This window comes from Bufo gargarizans, chromosome 7 (genome assembly GCF_014858855.1).
Source record: "Bufo gargarizans isolate SCDJY-AF-19 chromosome 7, ASM1485885v1, whole genome shotgun sequence".
Taxonomy (NCBI): Eukaryota; Metazoa; Chordata; class Amphibia; order Anura; family Bufonidae; genus Bufo; species Bufo gargarizans.
In genome coordinates, this window is record NC_058086.1 from 168,265,557 (window position 1) to 168,287,685 (window position 22,129).

General features: G+C 46.7%; 2 protein-coding genes across 3 annotated transcripts in view; one reads left to right on the forward strand and one right to left on the reverse strand.

Moving 5' to 3' along the window:
• Positions 1–16,217, forward strand: part of PLXND1 (plexin D1) — an 85,390-nt gene extending 69,173 nt beyond the window's left edge. For both annotated transcript variants that reach the window (XM_044300387.1, XM_044300386.1), the window contains exons 24-36: positions 107–237; positions 1,536–1,734; positions 3,247–3,393; positions 6,796–6,952; positions 7,216–7,319; positions 7,565–7,631; positions 8,051–8,085; positions 9,992–10,096; positions 10,320–10,483; positions 10,886–11,033; positions 13,808–13,948; positions 14,046–14,120; positions 14,199–16,217. In XM_044300387.1, the coding sequence (XP_044156322.1) occupies positions 107–237; positions 1,536–1,734; positions 3,247–3,393; positions 6,796–6,952; positions 7,216–7,319; positions 7,565–7,631; positions 8,051–8,085; positions 9,992–10,096; positions 10,320–10,483; positions 10,886–11,033; positions 13,808–13,948; positions 14,046–14,120; positions 14,199–14,315 (1,590 nt within the window). In that variant the 3' untranslated portion in view covers positions 14,316–16,217. The remainder of the gene's footprint in view (positions 1–106; positions 238–1,535; positions 1,735–3,246; positions 3,394–6,795; positions 6,953–7,215; positions 7,320–7,564; positions 7,632–8,050; positions 8,086–9,991; positions 10,097–10,319; positions 10,484–10,885; positions 11,034–13,807; positions 13,949–14,045; positions 14,121–14,198) is intronic.
• A 335-nt stretch (positions 16,218–16,552) lies between these two features.
• LOC122944221 (protein B4) lies at positions 16,553–18,541 on the reverse strand. Its single transcript, XM_044302448.1, has 5 exons — positions 18,460–18,541; positions 17,737–18,008; positions 17,477–17,636; positions 17,295–17,431; positions 16,553–16,771 (listed from the first exon to the last, which is right to left on the reverse strand). The coding sequence occupies exons 1-5, from the start codon at positions 18,539–18,541 to the stop codon at positions 16,553–16,555; spliced, it is 870 nt and encodes a 289-aa protein (XP_044158383.1).
• Positions 18,542–22,129: the final 3,588 nt, after the last annotated feature.

Below are 22,129 nucleotides of genomic sequence, written 5' to 3' on the forward strand. Positions count from 1 at the left end.
TGGCGAAGTTGAATATTGCCCCGGCCGCTCATCACTACCATTCAATGACAGCAAGCAGTAAATATATTTTTCTTGCAACAATTTATCACTGTTGTCCCCCTGGCAGGTTCCAGAGAATTGCCGCACAAACATGGAGGAAGGAATCGCGACGTTGTCCACCCTGCTCAGCAACCGCCACTTCCTGATCACTTTTATCCATGCGGTCGAGGCGCAGAAGGACTTTGCCGTGCGAGACAGGTAGCGGCCGTATTTCACATTGTGTATTCCCAACAGAAGGAGATTATGAAAATACATTATCGTCCTTTGATTACTTTCGCCTGAGGCCGCGACGTGTTTTGTAGAAGGAAAAAATCTGCAAGTGAAAATTGTCTCTGAGATCTCACATAGATCATTTCCTGCATATTCAGCACTTTCCCATGAATTCTTTATCCTTACAGGGTTTTTTAAAAGGTTTTGCTACTTGGACTCATTTATTACATTTAAATGAAATATTTAGAGTTGAGACATAAGTGAGATAGTCTGCTGAGCAGGGGTGGGGCTTATGGTGATGTTATTCCTGGATAAGCAGGGGTGGGGCTTATGGTAATCCTACTCCTGGACGAGCAGGGGTGCGGCTTATGATGGTGTTACTACCAGGTAAGCAGGGGTGGGGCTTATGGTGATGTTATTCCTGGATAAGCAGTGGTGGGGCTTATGGTAATCTTACTCCTGGATGAGCAGGGGTGGGGCTTATGGAGATATTATTCCTGGATGAGCAGGGGTGTGGCTTATGGTGATGTTGCTCCTGGACGAGCAGGGGTGGGGCTTATGATGGTGTTACTACCAGGTGAGCAGGGGTGGGGCTTATGGTGGTGTTACTACCAGGTGAGCAGGGGTGGGGCTTATGGTGGTATTACTAGTGGGTGAGCAGGGGTGGAGCTAATGACAGTGTTACTGTTGAGTGAGTAGGGGTCGGACCCATTGTAGTGTTACTGCCGGGTGAGTAGGGGCTTATGATGGTGTTACTGTCAGGTGAGCCGGGGTGGGACCTATGGTGGTGGTACTCCAAGATAAGCAGGGGTGGGGCTTATGATGGTGTTACTGTCAGGTGAGCAGGGGTGGGACCCATGGTGTTATTACTCCAAAATAAGCAGGGGTTGGACTTATGATGGTGTTACTGTCAGATAAGCAGAGGTGGTGCTTATGGGGGTGTTACTGTTGTTGAGTGGCGGGTTCTTAGGGTGTGGTATGGCCTATTGAGGAGGGGTCGAGCTTATGGCAGTAGCACAACCTATCAAGTAGGGAAGGTCTTAAAGTAATGTTATAGCCTGATGGTGGACTGATGGCAGTGTGGTAGGTTATCGGTGGGACGTACATATGTGACATTTTATAAATAGGGAGCGTCATTTTATTAATAAAAGAAGGTACAAAAATGGCGGTAAACGCACCGCCTTTACCAAGCAACACCTGCAATTCTCACGAGTTGCCCGTCTGTACGTTCGCCCCATGTCCAAGCTCCTCTGACGCTTCATCTCCATCATTTCTACCTTTTCCAGATGTAATTTGGCCTCTCTGCTCACCATCGCCCTCCACGGGAAGCTGGAGTACTACACAAGTATTATGAAGGATCTGCTGGTCGACCTCATAGACTCCTCGGCTTCCAAAAACCCCAAACTGATGCTGCGCCGGACAGAATCGGTGGTGGAGAAGATGCTGACCAACTGGATGTCCATCTGCATGTACAGCTGCCTGAGGGTACGGAGGTCCCAACGACCGCTGATCTGCTGTGTGTACTTCGTATGTCACCATGGACTCTGACGGACCTGAGCTTTCAGGATGATACATCAGATACTTTCTAGGAGGAACAAAAAAAATTCATTAATTTTCAGCAGCATTTTTTACATCCTATATTTCCATCTCCCTCGCTGCTGCCTCCCTGGCGTTGAGGTGAAAGGTTGCAGGTCGTATTATGATAGTGAAGCCCCCCACTAATAAGCATGAGGGAGCGGCCTGGAATTGATTAGTTCCAGTCAGTTGGACTGTGCAAACAAATCCTAATATAATTACCTCTGTGATCCTGTGGACCGGAGAGGATGATGGGGGGGATGGCAGAGGGGGACTGCACGGCCTGTCTGCACTCTTCCATCCATTGCACCCAGACGTCCTGTATTAGAATATTAGTTTTCAAAACTTTGGGGAAGGGTCTGTGGGATTATCCCCGTCTGTGCAGCCGTCGCCTCCAGTCACCACCCAGCCCCCAGCGTGGATATATTACTACAACCCATTGTACTGTTGTATGATGCTCAGCGGCCTGACATCTGCATCCAGGCTGGTAACATTATAGGTTCCCAGCGCCGATATACATTTAAAGGGCGCATGTCAGCAGGATCTACCCTATTACACCAGGCACATTGTCTGGTAGGGTTGACCCTGCTGTTTAAAAGGACATCTGTCTCGGGAAAATTGGTTGTGGCGTTCCAGAGAAAAAAATTCACAGAGGTGGTGGGGCCAGCACTAGAAAGCTGAAGTGCACTGGGGGGCTAGGCCCTGCCGCTTGGTGCACCGAGGTCCTCATTTGCCTAAAGAACAGATGTCTTTTTTCTCTGGAAAGCCACAACTGATACACCAGACAGGTATCATTTTAATCAGCAGGATGACCCCTGCCAGGTTATGGCTGGTGTATTGGGGTTGATCCTGCTGACACGTTTAAAGGAGTTTTCTGGGATTTTCATATTGATGGCCATCTGCTCAGGATAGCTCATCAATATGAGGTCGGTGAGGGTCCGACTTCTGGCACCCCCAACGATCAGCTGCTTGAGGAAGCTGTGGCCTCTTCACAGATCACCGAGCACAGCGCCATACATAGTATAGTGGCAGTGCATGGTATTACAGCTTAGCCCCATTCACTTGAACGTGACGTCACTGGAAGAGGACGCAGGACTCACTGACCTCTTTGTAGAGCTGATCGTCGAGGGTACCAGGAGTCTGACCCCCGACGATCTCATATTGGTGACCTATCCTATCTTCCCAAATCATGAATCGCCAACAAATTTAAAATCTTGACTCTCCCTTGTCTGTCTGTGGGGCGACAATTGTATTCAGCTTGCTTATCTGTTCCTGGGAAAGTTGGGTGGCAGTCATTTAGGCTGTCCTTCCCCCCCACCCAAGTGTCCGAATAACAAATCTGCTTAGTTATGCATTGAGCGCTGCTGTATCATTGCAGAATTACGCACGCCCCGTGGGATTAATCCGCTTGTCTTTCCGCAGGAGACGGTGGGGGAGCCGTTTTTCTTGCTGCTCTGCGCCATAAAACAGCAAATCAACAAGGGATCCATTGACGCCATCACAGGGAAGGCCAGATACACGCTGAATGAGGAATGGCTGCTGCGAGAGAACATTGAGGCCAAGCCCATGGTAAGTAGCGCCCCCCGCAGGGCAGGGTATGGCCCACACAGCTGTTAGGTTAGGTGGGATTAACCTGTTAAGTGATGGCCGGCTGCTTCCTGAGTGACATGTGCTCCCATAGGAAGAGACGCAGCTGTTGTCTTCATGCAGGAGAATGTGCAGCCAGGGTTATACATAGGAGAGAAGGGGCCCCCTAGAAAATTGGGGACCCTATAGGAGAGCTTGGTCTGGCGCTCTGGATCTCCTATGACAAAGGGCTCATGGCCTTAGTCATTTTTGCAGTCCGTCCACAAAACACGGATACCGGCCGCGTGCATCTCGCAGAACGTAACATCTATAGAATAGTCCTATTCTTGTTCAGTTTTTTTCTTTTTTTTTGCGGAGCCGCAGAATGGGCATAGCACACAGTGACTGTGAATGGGTCCGCCAAATGCGGACAAGATGCGGACAAAAAAACAGGATCGTGTGCATGAGCCCAAACCTTGCAAAAAGTGACGTCATCGGAGTGGGCGTGGCTTCCCCTTGAGTACACACAGAGTGACAGAATGAAAAATGAGCGCAAAAATATTTCATGTTTTTATAAACCGATTTGAAGCTTTTGATATATGACGGAACTAATCCATTGTTTTTCGAGCCGTCTCTTCTAACATTCCCTGAAATATCCCAGACAGAGGAAAGATTTCACCCACGGCCCCATCCGCTGCTGCAGGATGGATGATGGAGGCTCTCGTCCCCCAGGAGAGCTGTGATTTATGGCTCCTACCTCGCGGGGAGCGAGGTACAGACAGAAGGGAAGGCCATTCATTTCCTATGTAGACTTTCCAGGGAGGGGAGAGAAGCTCCCGGCAGAGCGTCACTCAGGAGAGGTCCGAAAAGCACCGCAGCTTTCTAATAGACCTTGTGCTTAAATTCCTCACTTTTTAAAATATTTCTGCTTGCTGTAAGTGAATGACAACATACTAATATCTGATACCATCATTGCTGAGGTTATGTTACAGTTGTATTCAGTCTATACAATGCCCCAGACTGATACATTGTATCTATCAGGACTGCTGGGAGCATTCTCCTTCACTGACAGCAAGCGGCGATGGTTAAGGTGAGTCTGATACTATCACTGCTGAGGGTTTGTTACAGTTGTTTCCAGCCTAGACAATCCTCTGTGATATAAAGAGCCTGGACTCTGGCCTGATACATGTTACCTGCACTAAAACATTGTAACAAACTATCAGGACAGGAGAGAGATTTGTGCTGATGGTTTGAGGAATGTCTAAGACCGGATACAATTGTAGCAGACCCTCTGCTGTGAGAAGTATTACCGTAGATCTGGACAGGTTTTCAGCATTCTCATTCACCGACAGCAAGCAGAGATGTTAAAAAGGACGAGGAATCGAAATCTAATGTATGACAGAGATTTGCAGAATATATTATAAGGCAGTGAATTATTCTGGCCCAGAGGTTAAGAAACTGATATCATGAGAAAAGGCTGAACACGGTGAATTTAATACAAAAACTGCAATTTCCATAAACCGCCGGTCAGCGATAAGTCACATTGTGGCTGTGATTATGGGTCACACACGGCTGCGCCCAGATCTCTGAGACCCCGAACAGCAGACATGATATAAGGGGATGAGGATTGTGGATTGTTACTGCGATTCAATGTAACCGGAAACATCGACCAGAACGGAGTGGAGGAATGTTATCTGTAAGGGACGCTGGCTCCCCTCTGCTGACCTCTTGCGATGTCACAGCTGATGATATCAGCGGAGTGTCTCTATCAGGTTCCAGCCATTCAGATGATACGATAATCGAGTTATCTCATTAAGACGTCATTACACAGGAATGTTACATAATAGCAAGGAAATAAACGAAACTCACAAGACATTATAAAACGGGAAGTAAAACTGCAACATGTCATCTCTAGAATGAAAGGCACGAAAAGTATAATTAAGGCAGCTTCGGCAAAACATATATTCAACTCTAAACACCAGGTCACAATAGGATTAATCTCCATACAGCGGGAAATCACTGTATTATACTCCAGAGCTGCACTCACTATTCTGCTGGTGCAGTCACTGTGTACATACATTACTTATCCTGTACTGATCCTGAGTTACATCCTGTATTATACTCCAGAGCTGCACTCACTATTCTGCTGGTGGAGTCACTGTGTACATACATTACTTATCCTGTACTGATCCTGACTTACAGCCTGTATTATATCCCAGAGCTGCACTCACTATTCTGCCAGTGCAGTCACTGTGTACATACATTACATTACTTATTCTGTACTGATCCTGAGTTACATCCTGTATTGTACTCCAGAGCTGCACTCACTATTCTGCCGGTGCAGTCACTGTGTACATACATTACATTACTTATCCTGAGTTACATCCTGTATTATACTCCAGAGCTGCACTCACTATTCTGCCGGTGCAGTCACTGTGTACATACATTACTTATCCTGTACTGATCCTGAGTTACATCCTGTATTATACTCCAGAGCTGCACTCACTATTCTGCCGGTGCAGTCACTGTGTACATACATTACATTACTTATCCTGTACTGATCCTGAGTTACATCCTGTATTATACTCCAGAGCTGCACTCACTATTCTGCCGGTGCAGTCACTGTGTACATACATTACATTACTTATCCTGTACTGATCCTGAGTTACATCCTGTATTATACTCCAGAGCTGCACTCACTATTCTGCCGGTGCAGTCACTGTGTACATACATTACTTATCCTGTACTGATCCTGAGTTACATCCTGTATTATACCCCAGAGCTGCACTCACTATTCTGCTGGTGCAGTCACTATGTACATACATTACTTATCCTGTACTGATCCTGAGTTACATCCTGTATTATACTCCAGAGCTGCACTCACTATTCTGCCGGTGCAGTCACTGTGTACATACATTACATTACTTATCCTGTACTGATCCTGAGTTACATCCTGTATTATACTCCAGAGCTGCACTCACTATTCTGCCGGTGCAGTCACTGTGTACATACATTACTTATCCTGTACTGATCCTGAGTTACATCCTGTATTATACTCCAGAGCTGCACTCACTATTCTGCCGGTGCAGTCACTGTGTACATACATTACTTATCCTGTACTGATCCTGAGTTACATCCTGTATTATACTCCAGAGCTGCACTCACTATTCTGTTCCTTGTTCCTAAAAAGGTTGCAGACAGACACTACCTCTGAAGTCTGAACAAATGGAAATTTTGCTATAGAGGTTGTTGAGTCTCCGTTTTCTGGGGGGATAGTCCAGTCCTCCTCTGATTCCTGTTGTCTGGTGGCTGCTAATATCTCCCACCCCGATGGGAATTAACATGTATGTTTTGCTCTTTATCACTGGTCGGCGACTAAGCCCCTCTCATGACCTCTCTTGGCAGAACATCAACGTCTCCTTCCAGGGCTGCGGCATGGACTCGTTGCCTGTACGCGTGCTGGACACGGACACCGTCAGCCAGTGCAAGGAAAAGATACTGGAAGCTTTCTGCAAGAACCTGCCCTACTCACAGTGGCCCCAAGTGGAAGACGTGGACCTAGGTAAACCTGGAGGTGACATCATACACCGGTGGACACCACGTCTGCTGGGCATGAGCTGCATGTGTCTGGATGACCCAACATGGATCCCACAGTCACATTTTTTACACCCACGCGTTTTATGACCTGTGTCTAATGGAGCTGGTGATGCCCACGCGTTTTATAGACTGTATCTTACTGACATATTGTGCACGGTTTGCTAATACCCGTGTAACACGCGTGTGTATGACTTGTGCAGCTCTTCACATCTTTCCTTCTTCCCACAGAATGGTTTGCCTTCAGTTCGAGGGGCTACATCCTCCGAGACCTCGATGACTCGTCCATCATGGAGGACGGGAGGAAGAAACTGAACACTCTGTCGCACTATAAGGTACCTGGGAACTTAGATGTCACTTTGACCGCGAACCGATGCCCATGTGACCTCAGCGCCAGTATATTCCGCATCCCTGTCCAATCAGCCCCCTCCTATAATCTAATACTCCCCAGTATCATATACATGTAGACCCCAGTCCCCCGAGGACCTGCCCACCGCTTATAGGAACCTCCCGGTGTTTATACTCTTATTACAGTCACTTGTATATAATATTCATTTAGTTTTTTTTCGTAACGTGTCAGGTATGTGACGGCGCATCGCTGGCGATGAGTCTGAAAGATCAACGCGATGATAACACCCTGGGGCGAGGTGAGACTGAAAACCACACATAATAGAGCGTTACATTGTATAACGGAAGGTTCTGCAAATTTCTAATAGATTTGGGTGTCAGTTTCTCACTATTTTAAGATCTCCGCTTGCTGTCAGTGAATAGAGGTGCCATTGTTCACATTTCGGAGCCTCTAATATGTCCATGTGACCCATATATAGCGGTGTCACACTGTGATGAGCCCTGCAGCTGTGTCGGGCGGCCATGCAAGATTGGACCGTCTCATTTGGTGGCACCATTGGCACAGCAATGGATGCTGACCGGTGGGGGTGCCAGTAGTCAGATCATCAGCAGTCTGCAGATCCTAAATGTGGAAACCCCTTTAAAGGCCATAGACTACTATGCATCTGCAATGATGGGAGTGATTGTCCAATTAGGTATATCCTTTATTTTCTTGCAGTGAAAGACTTGGACACAGACAAGTATTTTCATTTGGTAAGTAGTCGGTGGTTGGGTCGTGTGCACAGAGCGCGCTCTGCTGCGCTGCATTGTAGTGTTATACTCCAGTCACATCCAGAGCTGCGTCAAGCAGAGATTGTAGAAGCTGATCTCTGTCTGCTGCTCCAGTGTCTGCACATTTGCATCCAGAGAATTGTCATTGTTGGGGTGTGTTCACATGTGGCAGGAAAATTCCCACCATGAAAAATCGGTTCAATTCATCTAAATGGCCGTGATTTCTGCAAAACCCGTGAGAAAAGGGACCTCTGTGCATAATTCTGCAATAAATCTGCTGCTTGTGAATTTACCCTGAGACAGGCTGATGTAGGTAGTGCAGCGTAGGTAGGTGAAAAAAACACTACAACCCCCACAGTGCACTGCAGCTGGGTGCTGATTGGCACAGCCAAACCAATGGCAGCACATAAAGGGTAGCGCCTAGAGCTGCATTGTGCCGCTAGTGAGGGGGGGGGGGGGGGGGGCAGCGGATAAATGTATATTTATAGAAAGTAAAGTGAAGCAGACGGCGATCAGACACAGCGCTGTGTAATTGGAAGCAGCCCGCACTCCGCCATCTCCGGCAAGGGCGCAGGAATTCAGGGTCAGCGCAGGAATGCCAGGTTACAGCAGCGCCTCCACACTACTCTCTGATATATATTAAGAGTTGTCCCACACATCGGGTTACATCGCCTCATAACGTCTCTATGGGGGGGACCACCGGGCGACTTCCGTAAATATTACACCTCCCACATTTCAGTCCCCATTCAATGGAAAGTCCACAAAACCTCCCCAAAATGGCTGCTTTCAGGCACATTTGTATAAGCCCTGCCCCTCGGAGGTCTGTTTCACAGCGAAATTTCTTAAAAAACATGGCCACCATTGCAGACCTGATGGCGACAAGGGCGTTTCACCACAAAGAAGGGCCCCGCGGCCACTTTGGGGTCCATAGAGGGAAGAGGCTCCAGTTCAGGTAGGCCTCATCCTCCTTGTTCACAGTTGGGCACATAAGAAATAGGGGGACCCCCTCATGGGTGACTGAGGGGCGTTAGGAGGGTGGTATAGGATGGCAAAATGGGCAACTGCCCGGGGCTCCTGAGAATGAGACCCCCACAGGAGCAGTCTGAATTTACCACCTACCACCAGAAAATGCAAAATCAACCTCTTCCCTGCTTTTGCCTTTCATTACCCTTGGCCATCAATGATTCTGAAATTAGGAGTAAAAGTGACAAAAATGGCGGCTGGGCCTCTACTCTGCTTGTTTTCTAGGGCCTTGTTGTTTTTTTTTATAAATGGACCCTGGGTATCGGGGTGGGGGGGGGAGGGGGTTGTTTCCCACTTCTCTGTTGCCAATACAGCTGAATGGTCACGTGAGAATGGTTGCTAGGGATACACTGCCTAGCAACCAGTCTTTTCAGTAGAGTTTTCCCTAACAACCAGTCTTTTCAATGGAGTTACCCATAGCAACCACTCTTTTCAATGGAGTTGCCCCTAGCAACCAGTCTGTTCAGTAGAGTTTTCCCTAACAACCAGTCTTTTCAATGGAGTTGCCCATAGCAACCACTCTTTTTAATGGAGTTTCCCCTAGCAACCAGTCTGTTCAGTGGTGTTGTCCATAGCGACCAGTCTTTTCAATTGAGATGTTCCTAGCAACCAGTGTTTTGAATTGAGTTGTCCCTAGCAACCAGTCTTTTAAGTGGATTTGTTCCTAGCAACCAGTCTGTCAGATTACCATGATGCGTCCCCATGGCGGGAGGATGGGCAGTGTCCAAATCATGTATTTTATATATTTATCTATCATAATCAGGGGTGGAGAACCTCTTTAAAAATAAAGGCACCATGTTCACAGCGATACTGACCCTGATATATATCTATGCTGCAATGTTCTTCATGACCGCTCACATTCCAGGTTCTCCCGACTGACGACATTCTAGAAAATAGGAAATCTCACCGGCAGAGTCACAGGAAGAAGGTCCTGCCCGAAATCTATCTCACCCGCCTGCTGTCCACAAAGGTAGGAGAACCTGTCCCTGGCATTAGCACCGACTTACGTCAGCCGCGGACAGTCGAATGTCAGGATTGTGTCCTGCCCTGACACGCCATTATTAAAGATGGCGACCATTGTGGAATGGGGCTTCCTGACTCATCTATAGGGTGTATCGTAGTCCTCTGCCCCCGCGCTGGCTGATGGTCTGGGTTCTTTGGGGGTCATCTTCTACATTACTACTGCTTTTCAGGGAACCTTGCAGAAATTCCTGGACGACCTCTTCCGAGCCATCCTCAGCATCCACGACGACCGGCCGCCCCTGGCTATCAAATACTTCTTTGACTTCCTCGAGGAGCAGGCAGAGAAGAGGGGGATCTCCGACCCAGACACCCTGCACATATGGAAGACCAACAGGTGAGAAGCAAATGGCAGCATCCAGGTCTATAGACAGACCCATTGCAAAGAGATTTTCCACAGTCAATATCTCTGCTTGCTGCCAGTGAGTGGAAACCTTCTCATTTACGAGCTGCTTTGACCATGTCTGGCTGACACAGGTGGACAACACATTTAGGCTAGGGCCGCATGGAAAGGTTAAAGTGGCATACGAGTCGTGCAGCCAAAAAACGCATGTGATTTGTCTGCAATTAGATGTGACGTTGTTGCGTACCGCCACCACGTTCTCAGCCATAACCTGAGATACAGTCTTGGTGTGGCCCTAGCCTAAAAGACAGATACACTGTGATGAGCGCTGCAACCGTGTGAGGAGGGCAAGTTCAGGATGACGCCATCCCACCGTTCTACTTCTCTTCCCTCCAGTCTCCCCCTGCGCTTCTGGGTGAATATCCTGAAAAATCCAGAATTTGTGTTTGACATGGAGAAGTCCGACCACATGGACGCCTGCCTGTCGGTCATCGCCCAAGCCTTCATCGACGCCTGCTCCATCTCCGACATGCAGCTGGGCAAGGTGAGACGGCATCGCGCGTGGACAGCGCCGAGTGTCTTGTAGATTTTCTTACTAAGCCTATAACGTCTCAGGGGTAGAACGGATCGGCTCATTTCTTTCCTATGAGCGCCCCAAACCCGCATCTACTGCTTTTCACATGTGTCCCTTCCAGTGTTCCCTGTAAGCTGCGCGGGCGCGCGGCCGCGCAGCTTCCTTTATGCCTCCGCTCAGGACCTCTGCTGGCCCGCTCACTGCTGCTGCCCGGACTTTATGTAAGGGGCTCGGGGCCTCTCTGTGCAATTGGCCGGCTGCGCTACCGGCCCAGTGCGCACATTAAGTAACCCATACCCACCTACCCATACCCTCTCCGGTGCTGCGCCACCAGCTGTGACAGTGCGAGACCCGACACTGAGGTCACAGGTCTCGCAGGATCACGCGGGATGACTGAATGGCGCGGCGCCGGAGAGGGTATGACGGGATTGTTCTGACAGATGAGTGGAGCAGAGTAGGTATTTTTATTTATTTATGTATGCACATACACTGGCTTCATAGGGAGGGGGGGGGGGGGCACGCCGCACTTGAATTCAGAAAAGGGAGCCCACGCCGGCCATATGAGGGCAGGCCCACTGGCAGCAAATCCTTCATTATCATGGAATATATACAGAGATGGAGAGAGGGGCAAAATAATGAAATATATACAGAGAGGTGCAGTGTAGGAACACTGTGTAGGGGTTATACTGTTTATTGTACAGCATGGCATAGGGGTTATATTGTCATTTGCTGTACAGTATACTGTACATTATAATCCCTGTACCATGCTGTACAATATACTGTACAATCCATACACCATGCCGTACAATATACAGTATAGTTCATACATTGTGCCATACAATATACAGTATAGTTCATACACAGTGCCGTACAATATACAGTATAGTACATACGCCATGCCGTACAATATACAGTATAGTTCATACACAGTGCCGTACAATATACAGTATAGTACATACGCCATGCCGTACAATATACAGTATAGTACATACGCCATGCCGTACAATATACAGTATAGTTCATACACAGTACAATATACAGTATAGCTCATACACTATGCCGTACAATATACAGTATAGTTCAGATACCATGCCGTGCAATATACAGTATACCACCTACACTGGGGGATTATTGTGTATATTGTACGGCATGGTGTATGAATTATAATGTATATTATACGTCATGGTGTATGGATTATACTGTATATTGTGCAGCATGGTATATGAACCTATACTGTTCATTATCATGATTAAGGACCAGCATGTAAATGTCCGAAATGCATAGATTTGACTGCCCTGCATATGTGGAAGTTTTAATACCGCTGTGAATAAAGTATTCCCTGCTATCAAGAGCTGGATTTTCTCTCTTTTCTTCATGAACTATACTGTATATTGTACGGCATGGTGTAGGGATTATAATGTACATCATATTGCATGGTTTTGGGGTTATATTGTATATTGTACAGCATGGTGCATGAACTATACTGTATTGTACGGCATTGTGCAGGGGTTACACTGTATGCTCTTTGATGTGACACTTATCTTAGGTTTTCCTAGCGCCCACCTTTGATGGCGCTGTGCCCAGCTCTGAGCCGACCCCGCTCAGCAGCTGCCAAGGCTTAGAGGGAACACTGGTCCCTTCGATGCCAGTCACAGACCTCAGACGACTATATCCAATAGACATTCATCAACTCCTATGCTGCTTATTTTTAATCTGTTGCGATATGGAAACCGTCAGCAAGTAGGATAGTCCTAGGAATGGTTTAAATTAGATTCCAATTACATAGAACTCTAGGGAGGCCAAAAATGGCCCAGCTCATCAATATCTGACACTTATTAACACAAGGAACCTCCAGCCGGATTAATATATATATATATATATATATATATATATATATACACTGTATTTCTGATTGCAACAGATCTGCCAACATCAGCTTGCTGATGGTTTCCATTAAAAAATATTAGATTGTACTAGAAAAAAGAAGGGGGGGGGGGGATGAAAAGAGCTATAATGGTAAGGTGTATTAGCAAGATGGGGCTTTATTCGAGACTTTATATGGAGACCAGTCACGTATATCGGGGGTTGTAATATACGACTAGGGGTTCATTACATTTGAACTTCACTGTAGAAGTGAAGTCTGCACAGAAAGTTTAGCACTTTTGCTTTCACTATCTAGTGCTGTCCTCTCTTATACTCCGCTCACATCCAAAGCTGCGTCCAAGTGTCTGCACTCTGATGCAGTTGCTTTGTGAGATGCTTTCCCTGCACACAGGTGTCATGGTGGTGCAGGCGCAACCCAGAGCCCAAACTTTATTTACAGTTCAGCAAAGACGACGGCCACATGTGACAGGCTCCCCGTTACCCGCGGGTGTTTTCTGCCTGCACTGTGGGTTTGGCCTCCGGAGGTCGCTGCACAGCTGGGAATGTTTTCGGTGACCAGGGTTCAGCGACCTACAAAGATAAATACTTGCAGGATAGCGCCTCTGGGGGGGGGGACATCAAAAGACTGCAGACTAACAGTACAAGAGACCACACACAGGAGACCTCGTGAGAGCGCAGGGAGGAGGGGGGTGTCAGCGAGTCTGTGTCCCCCCCCCCCCCCCAAAAGGATGATAGTGCTGCTGTTTAAAGGAGAACTTCATAGCATATAGTCTATGGGGGCATCACATTTGTGGGTAACCCCCCCCTCCCCCTTCCGTCATAGTCTCCACTAAAATGTATGTCTTCTGAATCTATCCAAGGATTCACCCACCAACAAACTGCTCTACGCCAAGGAGATTCCCGAATACAGGAAGATTGTGCAGAAATATTACCGTCAGATCAAGGAGATGAGCCCCCTGAGCGAGCAGGAGATGAACGCCCACCTGGCCGAGGAGTCGCGGGTAAGTGACGGCTCCATGAGAGGAGCATGAGACACCTAGGCCCTGCCATGAGATGGCATCATCCACATTTCCTACATCTTCTTCCCGTTTTCCATAGAAATACCAGAACAAGTTCAACACCAATGTGGCGCTGGCCGAAATCTACAAGTATGCCAAGAAATACCGCTCACAGGTAAGCAGCGCCAAAAAACGCGCCGTAACACTCTACTGTTACCAGGCCGTGACCTGTCTTTACTTTCTTGCCCCGCAGATCGTCAATGCCCTGGAAACAAATCCCATCACCCGACGAGGCCAACTGCAGCACAAGTTTGAGCAACTGATTGTCCTGATGGAGGACGATATCTACACGTGCAGCAGTGACGCGTAGAAGGGTCGGGATGAATCCCCAGCTTCTTCTGAAGGCCAAGGTCTTGTTGCAGAATTGGTGTTGGTGGAGCTTCCAATCATGGCACTACTCGCCACCTCCAAGATGGCAGATATCAATGACCCTCAAGGTGTGCACTGGACTCTACAGACAGCAGGCTCAAGAGGGTTAGAAGTCATCGCCCACCACATCTACTTGAGGAAATTTCAAGACTTGGACACTTAAGGACATTATCGGCCATGAGCTGACCAAGAAGTGTTGGGTTCTTTGGGTTATGCTCTGGACATACTCATTGTGCCAGTCCCAAAATATTTAACCCCTTACTGTAGGCCCATGGGGCATGTCACTTCCCTTCTCGGAAAGACTCTTCCATTGTCCTCTTCAACAAGGTCTTCGAAACCCATCAAAGCTGCAAGGGCACAACCACTGGAGTTACGGGTCCGTAACTGACTTTGGGTCTCATACACACCCATCACTCTGCGAGTGCCTTATAGTCCTAGATCTCAGCATACTTACAGGGAGTGTAGTGATCTCCAGGATCTAGTGACACCATTTAACCCTTGGAAAGAAACATGTGGCGCTTGTCACTGTACACTCAAATCCATTCCAGGGGAGGGGGGGGGGGCTGCTAAGCCTGGTGATGCTGTAGGACTTCTTTTGCATCATTGGAAATGTAGTTGTGGTTGGCCAGATGAATTTGGAAGCTTCCATGCCCTTTTCTCTTGAGCAGAATATCCAACCATTGGTGGCTACCCTTTGCAAGGTTTGAGGATTTATCTGCTAACTTCCAGCCTAGCCCTTTAAATATGGCTGCTCAATCCAGGATGCCATCACAAAAACATATCACTAATATATAACAGCCATATGTTGAATGCGGTGAAGATCTGCTGAGCAGATTGATCGCGCACCATGGACCTGCAGCCATCACATGGGACTGAACCAATAATGATGCAATAGATCAATGAAGGGGAGAGGACGTGGTCATCCTGTAGTCAGCGCCCAGAGCTAGTTTTATTAAATAAAACAAGGCAGGGCCCACTACGCGCCATTTTTGCCCCTAGTCTCAAAATTCCCTGGTGGTCTAGTGGAGTAGAAGGGTTACTTGCCAATTCAGTGGTCTAGGAGCAGAAGGGTTCCCTTGTGGTCTAGGGGAGTGAAGGGGGTCTGTGATAATGTTCTAGGTTGACAACCTTGAACTTGAGGGTGTCAGGAATGCCATAACATTACGGTGTCCAGTAATGTCGCTGGTTCTGTGGGTGAAGCAATCAATGGTCACCTGTCCCATTTGCTTGTGGTTAAGTGATGTATACACAAGTGGTAAAACCTCCAGTGTCTCTGCACCTGATCAAGTGCCACAGACAGACTCCATCCTCTCGTGGATTCTGCAAGTTCCAGTTGCCCAGCACCATCTGACTTCCTGCCTTGGGGACCACCTTCAAGGACAGCAGCGATGTATGCACTGATGAATACAGTAGACTGCCTCTCCACACTGCACAGACTTGTTTAGGGTCTACCCACCGAGCAGAGGAGGCACAAGAAGTCTGCACCCTTCAAGCTTTAAACAAGTGCCACCAATGTCACCTGCAATGCATTGTGGGACACTTCCATGCAGAGAATGGCACTACCTATTGTTACCCCAGTCTGGAGAACACAGACCAACAATCTCAAGTATGGCGCTGGGATAATCCGTCCAGACAACAACCACCACCCTCCACAGAGTAACTGGGCAGCAGTAGATCAGGGTCTGAAATTCAGACTTTAACCCTTTAATGCCTCTGGTGGCAGGGGCCCACGCAGCGAGGCGATTATGCACACTGTATGTAGATGTATATAAAGCCAGATCCCTTTATGTATTAAAGTCTATGGTGACATTGTGTTCTTTGTAATAAAATATTTAAAGTCTGATACTTTATTACATTTCTACTCCCAAAGCTGCAGTCCCTTTTCCCAGCAGCACCCACATCACTCCTGGGTCTGGCCGGTGCAGAGACTGAACCAGCAGTGAAGCTTTCTGCAGAAAGTAACAGAACACCAGCCATATACTCCAGTCACAGCAAAAGCTGCATTCACAAATGATGTATGACACCTGCAAGTTAAGCACAGTTCTGGCAGCAGGCAGTGCCAGGACACGTGCCCAGACTGCCAGAGAGGCACCAGGACAACCTCACCTTATATTAAAGCTTTATTCTGAATTTAAAGTCACATTTACACAAGATAAAAGCCCCTCTGGCCTCCCGCTGTCACTTCTTCCCCTTCTTGCCATCTTTAGCTGCCGGTTTCTCCTCTGAGTCCTTTGCCTTGGAGGGCTCTGCCTTCTTCTTGGCCGGTTCCTTTTTGGGTTTCGTGCCTTCCTCTGCAGCTGGCGTTTTGGACTTTGGCTTCTTGGGGGGCGCTGGGGCCTTGTCAGTCTTCTCTGCAGCATCTTTCTTCGGTTTACTGGCAGCGGCCTTTGCCTTGGCCTTAAAGGAAAAGAATACAAGTCATTGACCATGGCTTTTTTTTTTTACAACAGCTCCACCTCTGCCCACAGGTCATGTTTGGTACTGCAGCTCAGCTCATTTACTTTAATGGAGGTGAGCTGTAAGAACGCAACGTGTGGAGAGGGTGGTGCCGTGTCTGGAAGCCACCATGTTAGCTAGTCCTGGAAATCCCTTTAATTGTCAATGTAATCTTACTGATTCTTTGGATCTACCGCCTCCAATTAAATATAACAACGACCCTCTACAGATGCTTCACCCCCTCCTCTTGGGCTTCCAGCTGGATCAACATTAGGCTTCACTTGGACATAGACCAGCTAGTCATCTTGGTTTCCAGTAACCATGTTGCACCCCATGGCACCCAAGATCTGACCTCCAACCATTGCAAGACTACAACCCCCCAGTGTGGAGCAGGCTGGGAGTTGTAGATTTGCACCAGCCACTAATTGGAGGTCCTGGCTGGACGTACATGCACAGCAATCACATTGCACTACAGGTTCCTCACCTCAGGCATCTTTTCCTTCTTAGTCGCCTTCACCTCATCTCCTTGAAAGAAAGTCAGATTTGTAGTCAGACTAATGGTGGCCTTAATATCCAGATCAATGCCCCATGACCTATGGAAGCCCACCACCACATTACCCCCTATAGTATCAGGGATGTTATACTGGGGGCACAGTACTCAGGTACCTTTAGTCTCCTCTTTCTCCACCTTCAGTTTCTTGGGGACCTTCTTAACCACCTTCTTGGCCTTTTCCTTGGTTTTCTCTTTTGGTTGCTCATTGGGATCCACATTCTCAGACATTTTGTCACCCTCTCCAGCTTTTGACTTTGGTCCAGGTTTTGCTAGCTGTCAAGTAAAGTATAACCCCCATCATCCCCCAATTTCACAGCAATAGACCAGTAAAACTTCAGATTTGCAGGGGTCCTTCCAACATCAGCTTGCTTACCTTGAATCGGCCAGTGGCCCCTGTTGCGATGGAGTTCAGCGGCCTGATGAGGATACCCTTCTCAATCCCTTTGTTCAGAGCAGATCTCAGCAGGGACTTGAGCCTCACGGGGTCTACGGTGGGGTGTGTGGCCAGGATACGACTGCGGATGGCTTGTACCGACGTCCCCTTCCGCTCAGAGTTCTTCTTTAGAACCTCCACCACCATGGAAAGTGTTGAGGGGTTGCCAGTGGTGGTTAGCTTTGTCACTTTGGGTTTTACTTTGGTTTTCACTGCAGATAGTTTAATTAAAAGGGGTTATACACTAGTCATGGCTGCAGCGTCACACTTGTCCACAGGTTGAGTGGAGCATTGCATCTCAGCACCATGCACCTCAAGAGCCGAGATGCAATACTAGACCACCTGTGGACAAGTGCAGCACAGTGTCTAATCTTGGTCAATTTAGGAGACTGGGACAGTCCAGTTATTTAAAGGTTGCCCCATCATAGACCACCCCATGAAGCTGAGCCACCACAACCAGGGGACTGGTACAGGCACTAAGCTGGGATCTGCTACAGCAGCCTCTACAGGTGAGGAGTAGTATTACACAGCCCAGATACCCATCGCCCAGTGGATTTTCAGCATAGACTCCACACAAAAAAAAATGTATTAAATCAACTACATGTGAACTGGGCCTCAACATATAATCCCACAGGAATCAAGCCCCTCTCCAAGTCTCCTCACCTGCAGCAGGGGCATCAGCCACTTTCTCTTCAGCAGATACTTTCTCTTCAGCAGGTGCAGCAGCCACTTTCTTGGGTGCCATGCTTCCTCCTGATCAGTAGTCCTCTGGGCTCCGCTGCAGCTCATGCACCTTATATGCACCTGACAATCAGCTCTGATGACCATCTCAGGTGCACCTGCCTCTCACTTCAACATTTCTCTGTGCACTGCATTAAAAAGGGGCCCTGTGCCTTTAAGAACCAGGCCAGAGCTGAGTATGCAGGTGAGGCCATAGGGAACAGTGCGGCTGAGGTACTGGGGTGCATGGATAGGAGTGTGGTCAGTGCGGGCAGATTATGGGGGGGGGGGGGCGCACCACAAACAGGGCCCACTTGTTCTCTGCACCAGAATTTACATTAGTTGTGCAGAACCCCTTCAAAATCGGCGCTGCCCCATTGACAGACAAAAAGATTCCACTTTTCGTTTTCCAAAGGAGTGATGAAAATGAGAGGTGGAATCTGATTGGTCCCTACGGGTAACTAAACCAGTTTTGTAAATCTCCCCCGCTCTCCTGAATCTGCTCTTAGTCCAGAGATACACCCTCTCTGGGGCTCATTTACAAGCGGGTGACATTGGCGTGGTTGTCCTGGTTAGGAGGCTATAGGGCGGATTCATACATTGGTACTGTAGCACTGTGAGGCTCGATGATATTGTATGGGCTACCGCCATATTCCCATTATGCACCACCTGCTCTAAACCCCCAGGCACACGGGCACTGTGATGTGGGTGCTGCGGGCACTGTGATGTGGGTGCTGCGGGCACTGTGATGTGGCACTGTATGGTGGGGTTATTACAACACTGTATTAGTGTTCCATGATGTAGGACTGTGATTTCTGCATGGCAATGATATGCAGGTGACACTAAACTGTGCAAAGTATTTGACACGGAAGAGGTCAGTATACTGTGTATATATATATATACTCCAGAGGACAGTATACTGTATATATACTACAGAGGACAGTATACTGTATATATATATACTACAGAGGACAGTATACTGTATATACTACAGAGGACAGTATACTGTGTATATATACTACAGAGGACAGTATACTGTATATATATACTACAGAGGACAGTATACTGTATATATATATATATATATACTACAGAGGACAGTATACTGTATATATATATACTACAGAGGACAGTATACTGTGTATATATATATATATATATACTACAGAGGACAGTATACTGTATATATATATACACTACAGAGGACAGTATACTGTATATATATATATATACACTACAGAGGACAGTATACTGTATATATATATATATATACACTACAGAGGACAGTATACTGTATATATACTACAGAGGACAGTATACTGTATATATACTACAGAGGACAGTATACTGTATATATACACTACATAGGACAGTATACTATATATATATATATATACTACAGAGGACAGTATACTGTATATATATACTACAGAGGGCAGTATACTGTATATACACTACAGAGGACAGTATACTGTGTATATACTACAGAGGACAGTATACTGTGTATATACTACAGAGGACAGTGTACTGTATATATACACTACAGAGGACAGTATACTGTGTATATACTACAGAGGACAGTATACTGTGTATATACTACAGAGGGCAGTATACTGTGTATATACTACAGAGGAGAGTATACTGTGTATACACTACAGAGGACAGTATACTGTGTATATACTACAGAGGACTGTGTACTGTATATATACACTACAGAGGACAGTATACTGTGTATATACTACAAAGGACAGTATACTGTGTATATGCTACAGAGGGCAGTATACTGTATATACACTACAGAGGACAGTATACTGTGTATATACTACAGAGGACAGTGTACTGTATATATACACTACAGAGGACAGTGTACTGTATATATACACTACAGAGGACAGTATACTGTGTATATACTACAGAGGACAGTATACTGTATATATACTACAGAGGGCAGTGTACTGTATATATACACTACAGAGGACAGTGTACTGTATATATACACTACAGAGGACAGTGTACTGTGTATACACTACAGAGGACAGTATACTGTGTACATACTACAGAGGGCAGTATACTGTGTACATACTACAGAGGGCAGTATACTGTGTACATACTACAGAGGGCAGTATACTGTATATATATACTACAGAGGGCAGTATACTGTATATATATACTACAGAGGACAGTATACTGTATATATACACTACAGAGGGCAGTATACTGTATATATACACTACAGAGGACAGTATACTGTATATATACTACAGAGGACAGTATACTGTATATATACTACAGAGGACAGTATACTGTATATACACTACAGAGGTCAGTATACTGTATATATACACTACAGAGGACAGTATACTGTATATATACACTACAGAGGACAGTATACTGTATATATACTACAGAGGACAGTATACCGTGTATATATACATTACAGAGCACAGTATACTGTATATACTACAGAGGACTGTATACTGTATATATACTACTGAGGACTGTATACTGTGTATATATACACTAAAGAGGACAGTAGACTGTATATACACTAAAGAGGACAGTAGACTGTATATATACTACAGAGGACAGTATACTGTGTATATATACATTACAGAGGACTGTTGACTGTATATACACTACAGAGGACTGTTGACTGTATATATACTACAGAGGACAGTATACTGTATATACACTACAGAGGACAGTATACTGTGTATATATATATACATATACTTCAGAGGACAGTATACTGTGTATACACTACAGAGGACAGTATACTGTATATATACTACAGAGTACAGTATACTGCTACAGATGGATCTGGATAGATTGGAGGCTTGGGCAGATAAGTGGCAGATGATGTTTAACACTGACAACTGTAAAGTTATGCACATGGGAAGGAATAATGCAAGTCACCCGTACATACTAAATGGTAAAACACTGGGTAACACTGACATGGAAAAGGACCTAGGAATTTTGGTGAACTATGAACTAAGCTGCAAAAACCAGTGTCAGGCAGCTGCTGCCAAGGCCAATAAGATAATGGGTTGCATCAAAAGGGGCATAGATGCCCGTGATAAGAACATAGTCCTACCACTTTACAAATCAGTGGTCAGACCACACATGGAGTACTGTGTACAGTTCTGGGCTCCTGTGAACAAGGCAGACATAGCAGAGCTGGGGAGGGTCCAGAGGAGGGCAACTAAAGTAATAACTGGAATGGGACAACTACAGTACCCTGAAAGATTATCAAAATTAGGGTTATTCACTTTAGAAAAAAGACGACTGAGGGGAGATCTAATTACTATGTATAAATATATCAGGGGTCCGTACAGAGATCACTCCCATCATCTATTTATCCCCAGGACTGTGACGACTGGACATCCTCTGCGTCTGGAGGAAAGAAGGTTTGTACACAGACATAGAAGAGGACTCTTTACGGTAAGAGCAGTGAGACTATGGAACTCTCTGCCTGAGGAGGTGGTGATGGGGAGTACAATACAGGAGTTCAGGAGGGGCCTGGATGTATTTCTGGAGCGTAATAATATTACAGGCTATAGCTACTAGAGAGGGGTCGGGGATCCAGGGAGTTAGGGTTCGTTCACATGAACGT